We start from the raw sequence: 22,177 nt of genomic DNA on the forward strand, positions 1-22,177 counted from the left end.
CTTTGTATGTTTATGGCTACCACACAACACACCACACAATGGGAATGATGTAAGAGACTGACTAAATAAAGCTGAGGAGTTGACACTAAAATAAATCATAACAATAGAAAGAATAGATGAATCATTTTGAAGGTATGCTTTATACATATTTACAGGAAAGAGTTTCAATGTGTTCAGTTTAAGGATATGTCGAATCAACTACTAGGCCAACACGTACAAGGAATGTGTTCGCTTTATTTGTGCATTCCGTAAAGAGAAATAATTAGAAAAGGCAAGTGTTGCAAAGATTAACTTCATATAAAATAAAAGAATAATACAAAAAAACGAAATACTGTAAACACAAACAAATATAGAATAAAAGATAATACAACATGAAATGAAAAATAAGAAAAATAATTAAAATTTGATATCAAATATACGTGAATAAAAATAGATTAGCGGTGTGAGAAGTCTAATCATTAATCTAATGGGTTTTTTTGTTAATAGTGGGTGAAAATTAACTACTCACCTGAGTACTTTCATTAATTCTTTAATCATTTATTTGTAACACTTCTGTATTTTTCATCATTTACTTTTTTGTATCATAAGGAATTATTACTACCGAATACGAACTATCAACCTCTAATAACTTTAGAGCTACTTTTCCATCATTTCTAATAATAACTTTCTCCACTAGAGGGTGCTGGAGACCGCGTTTCCGCTATGTGTAAAGCTACTGGCGTCATCAGATAAAAATAAAAGAAGAAACAATTGGAAAACAGGGGTTTTATTGATAAATTACCACCAGACATTTGAATAGTGCTTCTCTACTTGTCGTATCATCCATTTATCCTCCAATTGTTCCCTTTTATCTGACATCTGGCAATAAATAATTATTTACAACCATTAGCACAAAGCAAATAAAAAGCAACAAGAAGTTGAAGTCATTAGAGATGCTGTCTGAGTCTTACAGTTATGTACAGCAAATAAGACAGCCTGGATTCAATACTATTGCACAAAAAGCTGATAAATAGATGAAGGTCACTAATTGATCATCTTGTGTCTTTATTTTAGAGAGACCTGGGACTCCCTATTTCTAGCTGTCCCTCTAGCCCTCTCTCAACCGTAGTAAGATTTTCAGGAATTAATGTGGATATATGGTGGGTTGTTGAAGAGTTTCCTGAATATTCCACCAAAAGAACTCAGTTATCTGAGGAGGTAACAAACAGGAAAAACAGGTCATATTGAGGCACATTGTATGGTAGGTTTCAAGGTTCAAGGTTAGGTTTTCGATTGCGTATTTCTATTACACAATGCTGTGGTAGCTAATATTACACAAGATCATTTATTTGCAGTGGTGCAAAGTAAATAAGTAGATTATCTCAAGTATTGGACTCAAGCACAACTTTGAGGTATTGCACTTAAAGTTAAATCGTGTACTTTTACTCTACTACATTTATTTTGTACCTTAGTTACTTGAGACATTTGGATTGATAATGTGAAATATACTGTAATCAGCACTTAAATGAGACTTTAGTAAATTCTACATCTGGAGTAAATTCACAACCTGCCCTGCAGTATACAAAGTCATGCAAACTAGCTGAAACTTGACCAACTTTGATAAATACTTTGATGCGTCAATAATTATAATCAAAACATATGATATATATTATTCTGAAATGGACCAATCTGCATAATAAGTACTTTTACTTTTGGTACTTTAAGTATATTTTGATGCTATTACTTTTATACTTTAATGCAGGACTTTAACTTGTAACAGAGTGTTCCTAGAATCTGCTACTTTTACTTAAGTACAAGATCTGAGTACTTTCTCCTCCTCTGCTCATTTGATAGGTGTAGTTGCTCATGAATGAATTTGATACAAGATATAACGTTTTTAAAATACACATTGTTACCTTTTAAACTATTGGTTTGAAAGGTTTTTGCTGGTGATCTCTGACAAAAAGTGTCTGTGGCTATTTCTGATTATGAGATGAGATTTTCCTTTTAAAGTTCTTAAAGGGTTACATTTAGAAAAACAGATTGAGCCCTATAGTGGTCAAAATATTGTGAATATTAAATTAAATATAGTGTGTCAAATATTTCAAACAAAAAGTAAATATTAAAGATGATAAAGTACATTTTGCTGCTAAATCTATGTTTTGAATGCTCAACTTTTACTTGTAGTGTTTTTAAATGGGTCCCTTTCTCGGTGGCTAAAATAAGTTTTACTGCTGCACAATCCCCAACTTGGCTACTGTACTGCTAATCCTCTCTGTTTGTTTAAACGAGGTACCTTTCTTAACATCAAAACAATGCCTTTTAGATAAGTACCTTAATATTTCTTCCACCGCTGATCAGTGGTCAAGACAAGTGTTTCGACAGTGTCTCTTACCTCTGCACTCGTATCTGAGGTCTGAGAAGAGGACACGTTCCTGAGAGAAGACAAACAATCCTAGTCTGCCTCCAGCCAGGGTGTGGTCGTACACCGCCCCTGAGTCGGATAGAATCTCTCTGCCCTCGTACACCACCACCCTGCCACACAACAAATCATCATCACACACAACATGTCTTATGACGGTACATATTTAGTGGAAAGTAACTTAGCACATTTTGTTATTTCTTTGTGTCGTTTCATTCCACATTTGACTATTTATTCCCCAAAAATACGCAGGACATGACGTCAAATTTAGCTATTTTTAAAGCAGTTACATCAGAGCTTTGTAGCAACTATTCCTTTTATCAATGTGTATCTGTCCTTCACAATCAAAGAGCAGCAGTTTCTTTTCAGTCACACATTTATGCAGTCCCTCTATAATCATGAAGTACCCAGGATACAACACAGCCATCGCTTGCAACTTCTAAGATAACCATCTTTATCTCAAGTATTTTTATCATTTGATGAACTGCTTTTTACAGCTTTGTTCACCTTTTTTCAGTTTTTCAAACTGCGACTGTTAAGCACTGATATTCTTCTTTCAATCTGCACCTAACCAGCAGAAAGCACGAAGAACTCATTGCCTGCAGTGTTTTTTGAAGGTACATTAGTGTGAAGTACAACTAAGTAGAAGTACATGTGGCAGGTTTAGGAGAACAGGGTACAACAAAGAAAATAAATTACACCGTTATCATAAAATAACGCTCAGAGATTCATGATGTCCTCGAGTGTAAGCACATCTGTGGGTGGTTTTTTTAAATAAAAGTGCCACCTGAATGTGATACCACAAATTTAAAAAGTTTGCTGCTAAACTAAAACCTTCATGAATTGAACTGGTACATAATGAGCCCCAAATGTGGAATAAAAAAACAAAACACTAGTGATTTTGGCATGGTTTATCCCCTTTAATACAAACCACATTTACTTTCAAAAGAGTTGTTAGTTTTTCTGCATACCTATAAATTACTTTGAACATTTGATGCATAGGAATTGGGCTTAAAGCATAGACTGTATAAAAGCAGTGGATGTAGTAACTGTGACAGCAGTTTTAGGAGATCAAAATGTTTCAATTAACATTTTTATGAATTGAAAACATAAATCAGGTGTCCTGTTTGTGACTATCCTGGCATATGATTTAACTGCTGTAATTAGCAGAGAATATCTTCCCCGATAATAAACAGAAAATGGGAAACAAGTCTGTTTTGTTTTTTTAGAGGCTTCTCTAATTCAGGAATCTTGTTTAAAAATGCATCCCCTATGGAATCATCCATAAACAAAAGGTTTATATATTGTCAGTGTTTGTACCTGATGAATCCAGTCTTGGGTCTGTGGATAAGATGCATTCGGTACGCTGTGTAGTCTTTCCAGCCAATTTTATTGGGATCATGCCACAGAGTTCTGACCTGAAACACAGGTGGAGAAAGAGCCAGTGTTCAGGGTGGTTTCAGGTCAGGTTTATCTTTTCAAATAAGATAATTATTGTGATAGCTGACAAGCAGGCTATAAAGAACAATGGAAATATAAAGGCACTGATTCATGCCTGTTGTCTGGTGTTTCCTGTGTGCCACAGGGCATTGCGTAGGTACTCCCCCGGTCCTGTGGTGGAGTTGACCACTTTGATCGAGACTCCCGCTGTGCCGAAAGCTTTGAATGGCTTTTTCTCCCAGTACGCCTGAGACACCTGCTCTCACACAGAGAAAGAAAGGAATTGCGTCTTCCGACATCACACTATAACCTTTTTTAAAAGCTCCTTTTAGTTACTCAAGACTTTCCAACAAGTGTTGCACTGAAAGATGACATGCTGTCTTTAAGTAAAATATGAGCTCTTTTTAAAGACTTGGCCTCCATTTGAAGATGAAAACTAAGATGATGCCATGGATGGCAGCATCGGTGTTGTGGTGCGCTCTATTTTGTCTTGTTTTGTGAGTTAATTCAGTTTATTTTAATTTTGTTTTGCTACATATTGTTCTTGCTGTGTCTTTGTACGCACCACATATACCAAAGCAAATTCTTCGTATGTGTAAACCTACTTGGTAATAAAACCGATTCTGATTCTGATCTGATGATTTACCTGTAGATGTTAAAAAACCCAATTATGGGACACAGAATCGTGTTTTTATGTGATGAATAAACATACTTGTTTGTTGACTATTTAGGTGTAATTCTGAGACTTTTGTTTATCAACTAATTTAGATAAAACTTTATATTTGTTAATAATTATAATAATAATAACACTGTTTTTTTAAGAAAGGACGTGGAGGATAAAAGAAAGGCAGGCTAGTTTGAATTTGTACTTAACTTCTGCTAGTTGGAATTTAAAAATAATTTGTGTTATATAACAGACTCATAGGGTTACGTTTTTATTTGAAAAGTAATCATCAATGTTATTGGAGGATTCAAACCTCACCTGTTTCCACATGACAACATAGAAGCGTTTACTGGACTGGTAGGAGAACACAATGCCTGCGTAGTCGTCATCTCGGTTGGTATTCACATAAAACGTCACACTGAAGTCCACCGCGCTGAACTTGTCATATCCTGTTTAAACCAAAGGATATTATTGTTCATTATTTATTTATTTGATGGGTAAAGTGCTTATTTTTCTCTTTTTATAGTTGTTCTAACCTAAAGCGATGCCAGGGTCTGAGTTGGCTGTCTGCAGCAGCTCCGTGCCTTGGCTGCGGATAACCCAGAGAGGGTCAGACTGCGTGGTGCCTTTAGGGTCCAATAGAACAACCTGAAACTTCCTGAAGTCTGTGGAGCCAATATCCTGGTTCAGTGGACATGGATCCAGAGCATCTGGAATACTGTCATTGTCAAAGTCATCGAAGCAAGCATCTCCACTCCCATCACCTGCAAGAGAGGAAGAAAGACAGAGAATGCAACCATGTGATTTCCTGGGTTCATTTTTGCCAAGATGGAGTTTAAAAAAAAAAAAAGATTATAGGAAAGAAACCATGTAAAATACCAAAATGTCTTGTATGATGGTGGATAGATTAAAGGCTGAGCCATAATGTTTATGGTTTTGACCAACATTAACATGAACAGGATCACTGGATACAAACGGGACTGATAGTCAAAAGATTTTACTGCAAGACTGCAAAATCTATTCAACATCAGGCCATCAAATATCTTTCCCATGCGACAGCAAATGATAAACTATTTGTTCAAATCTGTATTATGATACTAGAGATATTCCTCAATGATTAGTCCACTTGCAAATGAAAAATAATTGCCAAATATTTTGATAATCAACTAAACATCTAGGTAATTTTGGGGCAAAAAAGGAAATGCTGTTTGGTCTGACAAAACAAGTCACTTATATACTATATTGGACTGAGAAACAGTGACAGGCATCTATCCATATCTTCTGACATTTTATCAAACAATTCATCCAAAAAGAAAATGTATTGATTAATCGATCATGATAATATTTATCCGTTGCAGCTCTTTTCTCAGTGTATTTATGAATTGTCAGTCGTTTTTTTGTGCTTGTATTTAAGGGTCTCTTGCATAAAATGTTGAACAAACGTAGCAACACCGACCGTCAGAGTCCAGCTGGTCCCTGTTAGGCACTAGTCTGCAGTTGTCCCGGTCATCTGGGATGCCATCATTGTCATCGTCATGATCACAGACGTCTCCCTTCCCATCATTGTCATGGTCAGCCTGGTTGCTATTGGGAATGTAGGGACAGTTATCCAGAGAGTTTTGAAGGCCGTCCTCATCGATATCCTCGTTGTCGTCACACATGTCCCCCACCAGGTCACTGTCAGAGTCCAGCTGCAAACACACAGGAATGTTTAAATAGAGTTAAATCACAAGTCCCCAAGCTGAGATTTACCTCTAATACCACATTCTTCCAAGATGTCCTTTTCATGTGATACAATAAATCATCCATCCACATGATTGATTGCCACTAATAAATATTGAGATGTCTTTTTGACAGGTCACTTCACCACCACCAATATACAAATATTATTTTTCAGTAGAAGCATGTGTCCTTTAGTGACCTGCATTGGATTGTGTAGAAGGGGACAATTGTCACACTGGTCTCCCACTCCGTCCAGGTCTGTGTCCCTCTGGTCTGTGTTGTAGACTAAAGGACAGTTGTCACGGTCATTCTGAACCTCTGGAGAACGGGAGAGACACACAGAGCAGAACAATTGCATGTGTGTGGCTTTTACTCCTTTACACATACACATAGACAAACAAGACATAAATCAGGACTATGATTTGGATAAATGTAATGTAATCCATATTTAAAGAGGAACCTAATGGTAAATCTACTTTTTTAAAATTACTATATTGATTCTGGTCCCAGTCATAGTGCTCATTAGCACAGAATGTATTTCCCTTTTACAGAGAAAATCAGGTAATTCACTCCATACCCAAGGACCCACAGCCTCGAAATACGAAGTTACGTCAGATAAACAAAAGTTAACAAATAGCCCATAAGGCCCATTTTTCTATGTAATGATCAGAAGCACAAGGCTTATTATTATGCATAAAGGATGAAGTCATCAGACCTTCACAGTCCTGATTATGAGCAGGTCATGCCTTCACCATGGTAGGAATACATGTGGAAGGTTAGACAACATTGGGGCGATGGCCGTTTTGTTTTCAGGATAACTGTCCAATGGGTCTGTAGAGGACAATCGGATTTCTTTGCAATTTTGGATATTAGAATAAGGGGCCACCAAAGAAAAATGGGTAGTCCAAAAGTACTATGACTTGCCAGGGTCAAACGTACCGAAGTTAGTTTCCCCACTACGCTGCTTCCCTTCGTGGTTAGGGCATAGGTCTGGTTATTGTTAGGCAATTTGGCAAACTGTCCTTGCATGATTATGGAGTTCTCTAATTATAGTAAAATAAATATATGAGTAACTGCTTGTTCCATGCCTGGTTAGTGAATAGGTCCTACCATCTCCATCAATGTCAATGCTGCAGGCATCTCCCTCTCCATTGTCATCAGTGTCTGTCTGCAGTGGGTTGCTCTCAAATGGACAGTTGTCACAGCGATCCCCGACTCCATCTCTGTCTGAGTCAAACTGCCGAGGGTTGTACATCAGCGGGCAGTTGTCCTTTGCCAAACACAAACACATATTATTTTATACATGCACAACCATGGTATGTGAATGTATACCAATTTTTAGTCATGGCATCCCAAAAGTTACACTATGTCTGAGCCACAGTCTCACCCTTTCATCCATGATGTCATCATTGTCGTCGTCAGGATCACAGGTGTCTCCCTGTCCGTCCTTGTCCAGGTCTTCCTGTCCAGAGTTTGGTAGCGTGGGGCAATTATCCTGCAGCCAACCACTGCTCAGTTTAGTGAAATACAATACGATACAGCCTGGCAATCACGTCACATTTGGTTATTCTTGTACCTTTTGACAGTGATAGGTTGCATTCTGCTTGCAGGGTAATCTGTTGTTTGGCCAGCCATCCAGATCAGAGTCTTCCCCACACAGAAGTCCGTCGCCAGCAAATCCAACAGCACACACACACTTAAACAAAACCTCAGATGCCAGGCCCAGGTACACACACTCTGCATACTTGTGGCAGGTGTGTGTGTTGTCTTTGCATGGATTATATGGCTCACACACCTACAACAAAAGCAAGCATAAAGTGATTTGTATGTTGGAAATCAGCTCATGGAATTATTCAGAGAGGAAAGCACGTGCCTGTCTGGTTTTCTGGGCTTCCTGCAGTCCGAGGCCGAATGGCTGGGTGCCTTTATAGCGAGGAGGACAAGGTAGACAGTGAAAGCCGGGGTCTGTGTTTACACACTCTGTGACACACAAACTTTCCACTTCACACTGCAGAGATAGAGGGATCATCCATGTTCAGAATATCAAACACAACAGTAAATACAAAGGTTTGACAGGTGATGTGTAGCGGATCAGACTACACAGGATTTATTCTCACTCTGCACTCATTTATAGGCCTGAGGTTGAACTTTTACAACCTGCCTGATGTCAAAAGTGATCTATAGATTTGTACAACCCATACCTTAGATTAGAGCAGCAACATTTAGGTCAATTAGTCGATCAACACATTTTTCAAGCAAACATACTGTAATCTCAAATATGGATTAGTTCCAGCCTTATGGTAAATTACATCAAACTACGGCAGAGAATTTATCATTTTAAATGATCACAGACTTTTGGTAATTACCTCATTCTCATCTTCACAGTGAGAGCCATTGCCATGTAAACCCAACGGACAACTTCCACACTCCCATGATCCATCGCTGTGGGATGTGCACTTCACTCCAGGAAAACATGGATTTGAAAGCAAACATGTATCTGAAATCACATACAAGTGTGCATTTAAAGGCAGTTAGTAATTCACACCGTCACATAGAAAATAGCCATTGTGTAAATGTTAGCTAAACTATTCTGAGGAACTTCTTACTTGAATAACTTCCATCCTGGGCCTTACTAATTGAGTAAAGGCTGTATGAACACTGTAAGATATTCTTTCTGATCTTCTATTGCTTGAAAATATGTTTCATCCAATAAAAAAAGGAATAGGGTTTATGAATAGATAGGATAGGAGAGGTTCTGAATACAGGAATTATAATGTAAGAAAAGACAGATTCACTCACTGTTGCTATCTATTTATTTTAAATATATGTGTTTACTCAAAAAAAGTTTGTATCCTATCAGTGATGCGATAACATACTTGTTTGTCTGCCATTTAAAGAGTTGAATGGTATAATAACGTGATTCACAAACATGGCCTGGATAATCGGGACATGAAATCTTCCTTTCATGCTATGCCTCTCCATGGATGTAAGGCTTAGCCTGCCTATAAAATAATAATCTGCTTAAGATTTACCTCTAGCCTGAGGTATGTGGACAGGATTATAGTTTACCTAGTGGACAGGGTTGTTTGTTACATGCTTCATAGTCCACAGCGTCTCCAGCACAAGGCTTCCCCCCATGCTGAGGGGCAGGGTTCAAACACTCCCGCTGGCGACTTATAAGACCTCCACCACAGGACTCTGAGCACAGCGACCATTCATTCCAGCTTGTCCAGCCTCCAGCAACTAAACACAAACAAATCATTCACCTGTAAGCCATTCCAAGTACTTCAGTGTATTATGTACAGTATGTGCCAGTGTGTACTCACTGGGGCAAAGTGTATTGTTGCAAGGCTTTGTATCCATGGCGCTGCCTGTGCACCCTTTGCCCCCCTTCTGTGGTGGAGGCTGGTTGCAAAGACGAACCCGTGTGATGTTGCCTTCTCCACACGTGGTTGTACACGCAGACCAAGGAGACCAAAGGCTCCAGTTCCCATCAGGCCGTGCTAGACATGAAACAAGCATATCACGATTGCAAAACTTTTTTTTTTCAACATTAGCTTGCAAAAGTCTCTGACTAGAATTCAACCAAGACCCAAAACCACAGCTCCACAGAGTGTTTGCATTAACACAACTACAACAACATGTTTTCAATTATGATTATAATCTCTAAAAATCCATTTATGTGAACGTTCCATACTTTTTTGCTCTTTGGTGGAATTCTTTCCTCATGACTGAGAAACCAATCACAGAAAAATAAATCAAATGCAGACATGTGACAAATCAGGTATGCAGAGTGATGACCTACCCTTGCGGTCACACTTCACCGGGATGCAGCTGCGGGTCTGGACTGACGGCCCAGCACAGGAGGGCATGATGCCGTTACAGGATCGGCCCCTTTGCTGCCCTCCACGTCCACAGGTGACTGAACAGTGGGTCCACTCAGACCACGGGGACCATCCATTTTCATCATCTTTCCACACACACACACACACACACACACACACACACACACACACACACACACACACACACACACACACACACACACACACACACACACACACACACACACACACAGATTCAGACACCCACTCTCAACAGTTACATAACCACATTAGAACTTGCTACAGAACTAAGCGAGCTGATCAAATGTTATGATGCTAAAGGGAATATTTCTTCCACAAAATGATCATTGTTCAATTTGTCAATTACTCACCTAATGTTACCTTTAATTCTTGAAGACTTTTCTAGCATGCCTTCGGGAATTGAAAGAAATGAGTGCAGGATTTGACAACAGCAAAACTATATAAAAAATGTCTCTTAACAAGGTGTTCTATAAGACTTGTGCGGTATAATCAAAGTCTCATTTACCAGCGCTACACCCATACACATGCATCGCTTAAACTATATTTTTTATAACACTTCAGTTAGGGTTTAGATGTTATGATATAGTTTTGCTGTTTTGTTATGCTTCATCAACCATGGAGGCATGCAAGAATATAACTTTTTTTTTTTTACAAGAATTCAAGCTAACAGGGAGTGAGTAATTGATAAGTCTTTCTTTAACCATCATATTCCACCCTAAATCATAGTTGAACACAAACCAAACTCACTGAGACAGACAGGACAGCACTCTCCATCGATAAAGGTTGGATATATGCAGGATAAAGGAGGGCAAGACACCTGCTGACACGCCACCTTTCCATCCTACATAAGTCAAGAAAGATACACACACAATTCAGCATTATCACGAATATTATTAGTCGAATAGTGTTAGTTTGAGCCAGATGTTTAGCTTAATGCCAGTCCTTGCAGAGGAATGGTATGCCTCAATCCATCCTTGACAAAACTAATGATGTCGATAAAGAAAAACAGACTCAGAGAGGAAGATGAAGCAAGCATAAGAGAATAACAAAGGCAGCTCTGGAAATAAATAAAACCACATTGGGTACAAGTGAGACTTGTACTGTAGTCTACTGTAAGTCTCCCTCCAACTGGTTAGTCAATTTAAAAGGAATTTTGGAAAATATGCTCATGGGCTTTCTCGCCAAGAGTTAGATAAAAAGATTGATACCACTCACATATGAGAATGGTATCAATTTTCACATTTGTATCAGAGCTTTTGGATTGTTGTTTTGTTCGAGGATTTTATGAGTCAAAGTCGAAGATTGACACTGGCTTCAAGTGCCAGCTTTTTGTCCCAACGTCTTATTCAAGTCTTTAGAATCAAGTCTCAGAAATGTTAAATGTTCCCCAGCACAAAATCCTCTTTATATGACACATCAAAAAGATATTTCCCATTGATTATGATACATTGATGAAAGCGTGTCATTCATGATGCAATCACGCAGGCCATATTTCTCTTTATCAAAGAGAATTGCACAGCACTTCCCAAGGAAAGATCTTTGCTCATATTCGATAGATTGTGGACATACAGTAGAAAACATTTGTTCAACACTGACCTGACAAGCACAGGAGGTGCAGCTGTCAACCTCCCAATCCTCCCCCTGCTCGTACACACGTCCATCCTGCATACACCAGACCTCCCGGTCTCTGTCAAGATCATTGACATCATCACTGCCGCCACTGCTCCTGTTGCTACTGCTGCTGTTGTTACTGCTCCTGTTGTTACTGCTCCTGTTGTTACTGCTCCTGTTGTTACTGCTCTTGTTGTTACTGCTCCTGTTGTTACTGCTGCTGTTGTTACTGCTCCTGTTGTTACTGCTGCTGTTGTTGTTACTGCTGCTGTTGTTACTGCTGCTGCTGTTGTTACTGCTGCTGTTGTTGTTACTGCTGCTGTTGTTACTGCTGCTGTTTTCACTGCTGCTGTTGTTACTGCTCCTGTTGTTGCTCCTGTTGTTGTTGCTGCTGTTGCTCCTGGTCCTGTTGCTACGGATATTACTACTGCTGAGGTTCCCGTTTCTGCTGTTGCTCAACTTAGCCAAAGATAAACGCATCTCTTCATTTTCTTTTGACTGAGAATAAAATAAATACAAAAACCTGTAGCTCACATTAAAATCATTACCAGATTTTCCTGGGTTAGTACAAGGAGATCTGTTGGATTCGGCTAGAATAGCAGAGTTGATGAGTAGCCAACATTTTAACACTGAAGGTATTCTTTTGCATATTTTTCCCCCCAAAATGAAAATTAGCAGGACATTTACCACAAACCACGGTGTTTCCTGCCAGAAAAAAAATTACGTGGCTGCTTGCTCCATTTGCACTGGAAGAAGAGGTAATCCCTGTTGGTTTTGTCACACAAGTTTCCCAGAAAAACTCAACACCGTCAAATACAATTTGAAATGCATTGCAGAGGCTGGTAGACTTCAGCAGTGTTCTTGGTGACTTTGTGATTTCTTTAATATTGTGTTTAACATCATCACAAAAACTGAGTTAAATTGAATTTTACTGTTAAAACAAACATAAATACCAGTGACTTTAATTTGTTTGTACTTTGAATTGAGGAAATAAAACAACTTAAAATGACTTTATTCTCTAAAATGTCCATGTTAAATCAAACTTTATTGCTCATGCCATATCAAAATAAATGTTGCATCAGAGCGTTAAATAACAAACGAATGCCAAAATTCAGAAGCCATATGTGCACATGTGTATTTGTGTGTCTTACTACTCTGTCCAGATCTTCAAGCAGGTTGCCGGTCACAATACGCAGGCCTTGGATCTCAGTGAGAAAGCCCACCAGTTCGTCACATGGATGACGACAGACTTCTGACGACACATTGTCGACCTTTGCACCACCCACACCTGTGGAGTAGGCACAAGTGTGTCCCTTCTATAGATTTGGTACTTGAGTCAATGATGAAAAAAAACTGGTGAGAAAACTGTATGTGTGTCTATATTTTAATGCATATTATATGTGTGGTACCTGCGCACACAGCTGCTGCATAGAGGAATATCAAAAGCCAGGGTAAACCTCTCAGCGGACTCATTCCTGTTTACATAAATCACATATACAGCGATCATGGAATATATCACCTATACTGCTACACTGCTGCCGAGCAGATATAAGAAGAAGAAGATAAAGAGGGAATTAACCTTGCATACCTGCGTACTCCTTGCTGTTCAGTCTTTCTCCACGATTAGAAATCACGGCTGGTAGGCTCATCCCCGCTGCAGCTCCACAGGGGCTTTGATGGAATGTCTGTCTCCTCGTCTTCTTCCTAATTTCCTTGTACTCTTGAGTCCTTCTTACCAGCCCAAGGTCTATCAGTACAGGTTACTCAGTAGTGTCTAGTCCAAATGAAATAATGGAGATGTTGGTGAGAGTAAAATCTGAGTGAAGAACATGCAGACAGCTCGCTTAGTTCTGTAGCAAGTTCTAATGTGGTTATGTATTTGTTGAGAGTGGGTGTCTGAATCTGTGCGTGTGTGTGTGTGTGTGTGTGTGTGTGTGTGTGTGTGTGTGTGTGTGTGTGTGTGGTGTGAGGCAAGAGCGGGAGCCATATATTACCCTTGTGTCTGGCGATGAACTGGCCTGCATATCTCCCAGCGAGAAACCCAGCTGGATGGAAGGAACTGTGTGTGCGTGTGTGTGTGTTTGTGTGTGTGTGTTGACGTTTCAATGCAGGTTTCCCAGACACATCATTTACACTCCTCACTCTCCAAACTGAGACACACATGAAGACTCCTCTCTGCACTCTCAGATTGCTACACACCATACACACACAAACAGACAGTTATTGGCTGCCGGAGTTTTTCCAATATTTTGGGAGAGAGAAATCAAGCATCACTATAAATCACTGGTGAAAAATGAGAGACTGTGTGTGTGTGTGTGTGTGTGTGTGTGTGTGTGTGTGTGTGTGTGTGTGTGTGTGTGTGTGTGTGTGTGTGTGTGTGTGTGTGTGTGTGTGTGTTTGTTCTTGTTACTGATTCCTCTTGATGTCTGCAAAAGATTGTGATGTTAGATATGCACGCTGATGGAATACTAAAACATCTACTCCCAGTGAGACCATCATCTTTCTTTCCTTTCTCTATCTCTCTTTTTCCTCCATCACCCCCCCCCCCCCCTCTCTTTCTCTGTGTCTGTCCCTCTCACTCTCTCTGTTAGGTCTTCTCCCTGCTGACTCAAAAAGGCATCATCATCCTGAATCATATTTTCCATCTGTATACTCTATTCCACTTGTGGAATAATGAATCTCACAGATGTGTGCATGCATGCATGCGCACTCATGCAAGCGCCTGTGCCCATACAAACACACAACCTCTCTGAATCCAAATACCTACAAAAATCACAAACGATGAACAAATAGGAGCAGACACCATGTTTCCTGCTGGAAGCCTTTCAACGGTGAAGACAGGGAAAGCAGGTGCTGTCACTGCTGAGAAGCAGAAAAGCCCAAAAGTAATGAGATCTGAGGGATATAAAAAAGGTTAAGACTTGGGCGAGATTGCCTGGCAGAGTCCAGCATGACATTCTTGGACTGATATGCTGCATGGTAGGCAAATTCTGTTCTGGCATCTCTTTCAAAGTCTGAGGCTCTGTCAGTGTCCCCCTGTGCTTAAAGAGAGGAAATGTTATCAAAGAGGGCACCTCACTTGCAGCCTGAGAAAGGTGAACCTGAGTTAAGATTGCAGTGCTAACATGAGCTGTAAAAAACACAAATTCTGCAAACAAGCATCTTTTAGCATCTTTCCCTCTTTTTCTCCGTAAGTGACAAGATCTCAAGGTCGATTGAATTATGCTTATAGCCGTCCACTGCCACAGCCAGGCGATACAATGTCCTGCATGCAATTGCCTTGCCACTCTTAAGCCTGTTGTGTTCAGAGAATTACACTAGTAAAGGGATTTACATTGAAAGGTAGACAGCAATGCAAGAATGGAGGTCAGGGACAAAGATTGGCATGGATCTCATCATCGGAACTTGCGAGGGGATTATTTATTAGAATGTTCTGGTGTAAAAAGGCATAAAAACAACAAAATGTTTTACCTGCATAAAGATTAAAAAATGTAATTAAAGAAATGTTCCCCACAGAGATGGATGCTGACTCACTAAATGCACAAGACAGACACCTGTTTTGTCCACTGTGGGTCAGTAGAACAGGAGGCCATTAATCGATTTATCAGATCATCCCATTGTTGTAGAGGTTACTTAGCAACACACAGCCAATCAGCCTTCTGGGATTTGTAGTCCGGAATTAGGCCTTCCAGGTTTCCTCCACACATGAAAGCCTAAAGATATCAAAGTCTTCTCTTAATGGCCTTGGTTGTGCTGAAATCAAAGCCTTGCCACAGACCTCTCGACAGACCTGTGGGCATTTGTGTTCGAGTGCACGAACCCATCGACCCCTTGTGGTTACCTGTGAGGTGTGAACTGAGAGGTGACGCTCTTACATTGCACGTCAAACCGGCAATGCGTGCGCGCTCAGGGCTTTGCACAGCTCAATTAGCGTGACACACTTTCCCCTGTGATCGGACTTCTTCCGCCTGGACACAGAGGATTATTGTGCCGTGTAACCTCGGCAGTAAGGAGATCAAAGTACCCCTTAGATACAAGAAGAACCGTGTTTTTACGCACACAGCGGAAAGGTAACCTGACTATTTGGGACATGACTGTGGATGGAGATATGGAAGGCTTCATCTCCCAGAAGGAGATCGTGTATAACAGCATGCTGCCTTACTCCGACCGGTTGGAACTTGAGGCCACGGAGCTGTTGGCGGAGATCAAGGCGAACCTGTCCAGAGCAGTCCTACTCAGAGAGCTGTGGCCCGGGGTCGCTTTCTGGTGCAGGAAGCTCTTCTCGTAAGTGTTGAAGTCAGGCTGTCCTCCGGATACTAGTAAACTCACAAGTACTCACCTAGGAGTCATAATAATGGTGTTTAAAGCCGTTCATTTGGCCTCCAGGGTCGTTTTGAAGGTCCAACAAAATCACAACTCACAAGTTATCACAGGGTCGCAATACTCTAGCCTTAGCACATTAGCAAAAAGGAAATTAATCACCTTCAGGAATGTGCAACAATATTTGTTTTGTGTCAATTATGTTTGATTTATATTGCAGGGGGCAAACATTTCCACAAATAAAATAAATGCTGTTTAAAACTAAAATATTCATCATTAGGTATCCAGGTCTGTTGGGGGATAAGTGCCAAGAATATCAGAACGATTTAAATGGAAACTACAGCCATTTCTATCGCACAATTCATTCCTGTGGTCAGTTCAAAAGTATTAGACAATATGAAAAACACTCTACAAAAAAAAAAAAAAATGCAGTGCTATAACCTACATTATGTGACGTCATAATGCATCAAATCTGGAGCTGCTCCATACAATGGGATATGAAACAGAGCAGCCTTGAGAAAGTTCTGGGACAATTTCTTCTATGCAACTTGTAAATAAACTAGAATAAAACTCATATTGGCATACAAAAAAGAAAAAGATTGAGACATGAAAACAATGTTTGGGTTCGTCTGTTCATTGTTTGTCATATCAATAATTTGAACTGGGTGACATAGCAAGTTTGAGACCAACTTCTCTGCTTACTGGCTTTGAGTCATGTTCACAAATATTTCTAGGCCATGCACAGGTATTGGAATTTTTAATTAAGGTGGTGTTCCTCTTTGAGAGAGCCAAGTAACTATAAGACTGGGCTTTTAATTCGCTTTGTACAATTGCCATCAACTTAGATTCATTGAGGTTAGTCGAGGTTTGTTGTTGAGTGATTTGGCAGCTGAAGCTGTACACGCACAGAGAAATGAGAGCCACTGCAGTCCCGGTTCCTTGACTTTGGAACAAACTGTGGGAGATCTTTCATAGTTAAAAAAAAAACACTTTTTGTAGCATTGCATTTATGTGAATTCATTTAAAATTTGATTTACGTTTTGTTTGTTGTTCTGTACAATTAGGTTCAGTTTTTCAGTCAGTGTGTTTAAAATGTGTTCCGCTTTTATTGAAAGTAATATCTGACATTAAAAAAAGGTGCTATATAAATATATATTTTGTGATTTTTTTCTCTTACGATGTTTTTAGGATATCGGTCAGCTGAAGGAAGTAGTTAGTATCTGCTCACTGATGGACCGTTCTCCATCCATTAGGTTTCTGAAGCTGTACGGCCGCAGGTTCAGCAAAGAGGACCACATTCTCTTCATCAAGCTGCTTTATGAGTTGGTCACGCTGCCGAACCTGGAGCCTAACATGATGCTGGGCTACGCGAGGCTGCTCATTCAGTTTCTCAAGTGGGTGTGACACAAACACACAGATACATACACCTGAGATCAGACATCTCTATAGAGCGTGTAGACCTGCAGCTCTTTCCTTCCCATGAGTAAAAAAGCCAGTTGAGGTGGTTCAAGCATCTGACCTGGACACATCCCTGTGGAGCCCAGGGCAGACCCACATCTCGGCAGATTACATATCCCATGTGGCTCGGGTATGCCTCTGGATCCCCCAGGAGAAGCTGGAGGACGTGCCTGGGGAGTAGTATTTTTGAGTTATACTATGCTGTACAGCATAATGAAACAACTGTATGACCAATAAAACTCAACATACCAAAAGCGTGGCGAGTTCTGGACATTTCTAGAGCTGCACCCGCTCTTGCCCTTAGGTGTCCATTAGTATAATGAGATCACAGAGCATTCTGGTTGGCAAACGTCACTATGCTACAGGAGTTGAAGCGGTGTCAAGGCCCATAATGTGTTAGAGGGGATTTTTCACTTACCTCTCTGCCTTTTGGAGCTTAAACAACCTGCAGACTTAAAGAAAGAAAAACATAGGTACTCAGAGCAGATACCTCCATGAAGGCTGCACAATGTCTAATTTAAGTGTAAAAATGTTGCAACTGCAAAAAAATAAAACAGTGATAGATTTACATTCAAGTAAGTAGAATAGTCGGAATCCCAGGAATTAGCAAAAAGTTGAAATTACCTCAATCTGAGCATTTTACTAAAACTGCAAAAAGGTCTATGGTTGCAATTACATTTTTTAAGAAAATATTCCTATAATAAAAAGGAGTGGAATTTCAAATGGCATTTTTTTAATACTAGTTACACATGATAACCATATGAAATACCCAGACCCATTACTCAATTAGCAGTAAAACAAACATCCTTTAATTATAAATGTTCTTCATTATAATCCTGCTGGAGTTAAAGTACAGAAGTATGTTTAGCAAAATGTAATTAAAGTACTGAATCAGAAGATATCCATTCTGCAGAAAATCAATTTTCAGCTGTGTTTCCTTTTGCCCAATTTTTGCTTTTTATTAAGAAAATTAATTGTACCCTTTCAAAAGCTTAAAATAATATATTTTACAGATATAGTTACAAGTACAGTATCTACTTCTGAAATGTAGTGCAGTTTGAAGTTGCAGAATACCTGATCAGAATACCTCGAGGACATTGCAGTTCTTGCTCTTGAGTTTGTACTTATTTGCACACCCACACAATTTGAAACAGTACATTTATTGCTGTAGGCCCTGACCTAAATCGTGACTCCAGCTTTTGTCTCTCAGATCAGATCAGTCACTACTCCAGTTACTGCATGATATTCTCCAAGATGGTCACATTCATCACTTCCCGTTAGTCTCCGGTTGTTCCCACTACTTTAACATCAGTCACAGAACAATGTCTTTACTAAAATGTCATTTTCTTGAGTGCTTTCCATCAGATGAAGAATGAATTTGATACTCAACATCAAGCATCAGTCTCAACATCATCTCGATTGGCTGCTGTTTTATTTTTTCCCCTCATCCCTTGCATATTACTGTTATTTTCCCAATTGTTTTTTCTTTCCTACACTTTTCAAATCTCCCCCAATAAGTCTGTTCCATTCCTTTAAGATGAAGGAGAAAAGAGACAAGAGGAATGTGAAGCCGTGGAAATTTAGTGCAGGAGCTCTCAATCCTTTTTCTTCAAAATTGTGAACTAAGTAATGGAGAAAGAAAAGAAAGCAATGTGGAAATTGCTCAGGATTTAAAAAAAAAATGTTTTCAAAATAATGAAGCATTTATTTGTCGCAATTTAAAAGCTTAACAGATTGTCAAGAATCCCCATTAACCACCATGCTGTGTCTCCTTTCTATTGAACCAGGTATGAGCGTTGTAATATATATTCTTCCAGCTGAGTCTACACCTGCAAATTACTAATGTCTGCAGCTTTCAGTTCAGGTATGCTTTATTGACTTCAAAGAATCAGTGCTGTGTTTGCAGACATGTCTGGAAGTTAGCAGCAGAGCACAGCCTTTGAGGTAGTGACTCATTTTCCTGCAATTACAGACTCCTTCAGACTCCCTGCAGTTTCTCACATCCATCTAACATTATAACCCTATTTTTCTTGACCGGGTGTTTTTTTCCCCCATGGTTTGAATATCAAAGAATCTGAGTAAAGTCTTGCAAAATTATTTCATAAACAGGCCAGTCAGCTGATAATAGGCTTCTTTTTTCAAACAGGAAGAAGGAACTGCTGTCAAGGGATGACCTACAGTTGCCGTGGCGACCCCTTTATGCTCTGTACGAGAGGGCTGTCTACTCCAAAAATGAACACCTTGGACTCGTCTGGTTCCCTAAGTATGATGTTGTACCTTTTCATTGACCTGTTTTGATTGTATTTTTTTTCCCACCAAGTTACCTGTTTTAAATCTAATTTGGAGTTACTGCCAACATAAGCCTTATCCCGAAAAGTTTGACATTTGTGGAAACATGCGAGTAGGACTCTTGCAGAGTAAAGCCACTTACACTTGTTCAGGGTAGCTTCCATATGTATGCATGGAAGCTACCCCGAAAACCCTCCTTATTAAGTTTTGGCATTAAGACTGGAAACAGAGTGTAACTGCCTAAATCTGTCCAAAAATGAGACAAATTCACTTTATTCAGTCGTCTACTAGCTGTAGCATAATTTTTTCCATACAGGCATGATAGAGATATCAATAGTCACATGTAGATTTAACTCTCGGAAAGAAAGCAAATGGGCTTGTTATTTATATTAGTCTAGCACTATTACAATTCTAGGCTGTAGACAGGGAAGGCAGACAGTTAAATTATTCGACTAAATTAGAGGTGAAAAATAATACCGAAGCATGTTTGCTTGCATCCCTTAAAGCTAATTTGATAGGGAGATAGTAGAATAACTGAGAAATCTGACGAAACACGCAAGAAATGCCTACATTAATGTTTGGTGTCAGCACAAACGTTTTATATGTAGGATTTTTCGATAATGAATTAGTGAATCAATTCATTTTAACTAAACTCTTGAAAAGCATTTTGTAAGCCACCATATGTGTTTGTGGAATTCCCAAAGCTTCATAAAGCTTCTAATGCCTATCACTGGACAGAAGTCAAGATTCAAAAGCTTACAGGTATGTGTAGGAGGTCCAGAAAGAAGTAACAGATAATCCAAAGTGATCAGAACCGGACAGGCAGACACAAATACAGTATACAACAAGATGGACAAAATGGCCAGTGCTTGGTAAAAGGGACTGGTATAAGTACTGCATGGCTGATTAGGGGAAGTGCAACAGGTGACCAGGTGAAAAAAGTCATGTGACTAGAGGGGAGGTCTGAGGACATCTGGTGGACAGGTAGAGCATAGCATGTCTGGGGAATAAAGTAGTGTACATGGCCTGGCAAAACATAAATGGAAGTATTTATGGTAATAATGAAGCACCCCTGACAGCTAGCTTACTTATTGTAGCATAAATATTGGAAACAGAGTGCAGCTGCTATCCTAGATCTTTGAAAAAATGACTAAATTCCCTTTAGTCAGTCATCGACTCGCTGTAGCATAATTTTTTTCCATTTTCCATGGCCTGATAAGACAAACAAACAAACATCATGACAGTTTCCTAAAGAAGTTAGTGTCAATGCTCAGCTCCAATAAATGCATAATGATTAAGTAAAGTCAATGTTCAGGCAACATTGCAAACATTCTTTTATTTCAAAAATATTCTGATTCCCCTCGTTCCTTTTTTTAGATTTGCTCTATACATTTTTCGTATTGTTGGTCAGACATAACAAGCACATTTTATAATGTTACCTTCTTTTCTGAAAATTAAGCAACTAGCTGATAAATGATTAAAATAATTGTTGCCTGAGTGTTGAAGGTTTTTTATGTGGATCTCATAACATCCTTAGAACAGAAATCCTTCCCATACACACTCACACACCTCTCTGCTTGTTTGCAGCTCGGTGGACCACATTTTGAAGGCTTTGATCAAAAGCTGCAGACTGTAAGTCTCATCCTCTGTGATCATGTAATTTGTGTTCTTCATAATGTGTTGCTTTGATCTCCATTTGAGCTGTGCGCTGTAGATCAATGTGTGTACTTGTATCGGCAGTCTGTCTGCATATATTTGTGCTCACGTCTGTCCTTGCCGTGTGTGTCTGTGTGTGTCTGTGTGTGTGTGTGTGTGTGTGTGCGTGCGTGTGTGTGTGTTTGTTCTTTTGAATTTTTCAAGGTATTTCCCCGCATCCTGCACTAAGGAGATGCTGGATGAGTGGCGCCCCCTGCTGTGTGTGTTTGACATGGTCATGGAGAAGGCCATCAGCAACATGGAGCTGTTCCTGCCCACGATCATGCCCCAGGAGGAACACAGCCAGGGCTTCCAGTAAGTGGGCCAACTTCAATGGCTCCATTTAGAAAAGGGATTATACGCCCAAGTGCAGCTTGCCAAAGCTAGCACATAAGGTTTTAAAAAGCACAATTTGTTTATTTTTGTAAGGGTTAATCCTGCTAGCAGAAAAAAGGTAGAATATGTTGCATTTTTAGGGTCATTTTGTATGGATCTCATGACCATGTGTCATGTATAACCTACATTTTAGTATCTGCACCTGGGAGTGTTACGTTAGCAGAGCTTTCACCTTTTTTTCTTCTTTATGATTTTGTATCCTAACAAAACCCTTGCCCCTCTTTCTGCCCCCTCCATGGCGATGTTCCAGCTGCCGAACCTCTTCACAGCGTTCACCACATTCTTCAGTGTGTTCGATCCTTTGCAAGCTATTTA

At 39.6% G+C, this 22,177-nt stretch overlaps 2 protein-coding genes and 1 long non-coding RNA gene across 8 annotated transcripts in view; 1 reads left to right on the forward strand and 2 right to left on the reverse strand.

Annotated features, from left to right (window-relative positions):
* Positions 1 to 750: 750 nt before the first annotated feature.
* On the reverse strand, positions 751 to 13,871 carry LOC134870778 (thrombospondin-2-like). 5 transcript variants are annotated; one of them, XM_063893174.1, is made up of 21 exons: positions 13,284 to 13,559; positions 13,114 to 13,179; positions 12,856 to 12,992; positions 11,690 to 12,202; positions 10,841 to 10,934; positions 10,033 to 10,197; positions 9,554 to 9,730; positions 9,297 to 9,470; positions 8,594 to 8,724; positions 8,101 to 8,150; positions 7,804 to 8,022; positions 7,615 to 7,735; positions 7,338 to 7,497; positions 6,427 to 6,545; positions 5,962 to 6,196; positions 5,042 to 5,269; positions 4,824 to 4,954; positions 3,957 to 4,097; positions 3,722 to 3,819; positions 2,375 to 2,514; positions 751 to 1,189 (listed from the first exon to the last, which is right to left on the reverse strand). In XM_063893174.1, exons 1-21 carry the CDS (start codon positions 13,351 to 13,353, stop codon positions 1,182 to 1,184), a joined length of 3,177 nt encoding a protein of 1,058 aa, XP_063749244.1. In that variant the 5' UTR covers positions 13,354 to 13,559; the 3' UTR covers positions 751 to 1,181. The 5 variants fall into 5 exon arrangements, with proteins under 5 accessions (XP_063749244.1, XP_063749243.1, XP_063749241.1 ...); XM_063893173.1 differs by having other exon boundaries at positions 7,615 to 7,722; positions 8,101 to 8,235; XM_063893171.1 differs by lacking the exon at positions 751 to 1,189 and adding an exon at positions 13,699 to 13,871 and having other exon boundaries at positions 2,128 to 2,514; positions 7,615 to 7,722; positions 8,101 to 8,235; positions 13,284 to 13,478.
* Positions 13,872 to 15,582: 1,711 nt separating this feature from the next.
* LOC134870777 (proteasome activator complex subunit 4B-like) overlaps positions 15,583 to 22,177 on the forward strand; it is a 32,463-nt gene continuing 25,868 nt past the window's right edge. The window contains exons 1-5 of one of the 2 annotated variants that reach the window (XM_063893169.1): positions 15,583 to 15,988; positions 17,278 to 17,418; positions 19,629 to 19,745; positions 21,359 to 21,403; positions 21,632 to 21,781. In XM_063893169.1, coding sequence (XP_063749239.1) covers positions 15,795 to 15,988; positions 17,278 to 17,418; positions 19,629 to 19,745; positions 21,359 to 21,403; positions 21,632 to 21,781 — 647 coding nt within the window. In that variant the 5' untranslated portion in view covers positions 15,583 to 15,794. The remainder of the gene's footprint in view (positions 15,989 to 17,277; positions 17,419 to 19,628; positions 19,746 to 21,358; positions 21,404 to 21,631; positions 21,782 to 22,177) is intronic. The other variant, XM_063893168.1, reaches the window with a different exon arrangement.
* LOC134870781 (uncharacterized) lies at positions 17,073 to 20,621 on the reverse strand. The gene is made up of 3 exons (XR_010166603.1): positions 20,532 to 20,621; positions 17,732 to 17,934; positions 17,073 to 17,652 (listed from the first exon to the last, which is right to left on the reverse strand). It is a non-coding gene; the product is annotated as an uncharacterized LOC134870781 (long non-coding RNA).

The sequence above is a fragment of the Eleginops maclovinus genome, chromosome 10 (assembly GCF_036324505.1).
Source record: "Eleginops maclovinus isolate JMC-PN-2008 ecotype Puerto Natales chromosome 10, JC_Emac_rtc_rv5, whole genome shotgun sequence".
NCBI lineage: Eukaryota > Metazoa > Chordata > Actinopteri > Perciformes > Eleginopidae > Eleginops > Eleginops maclovinus.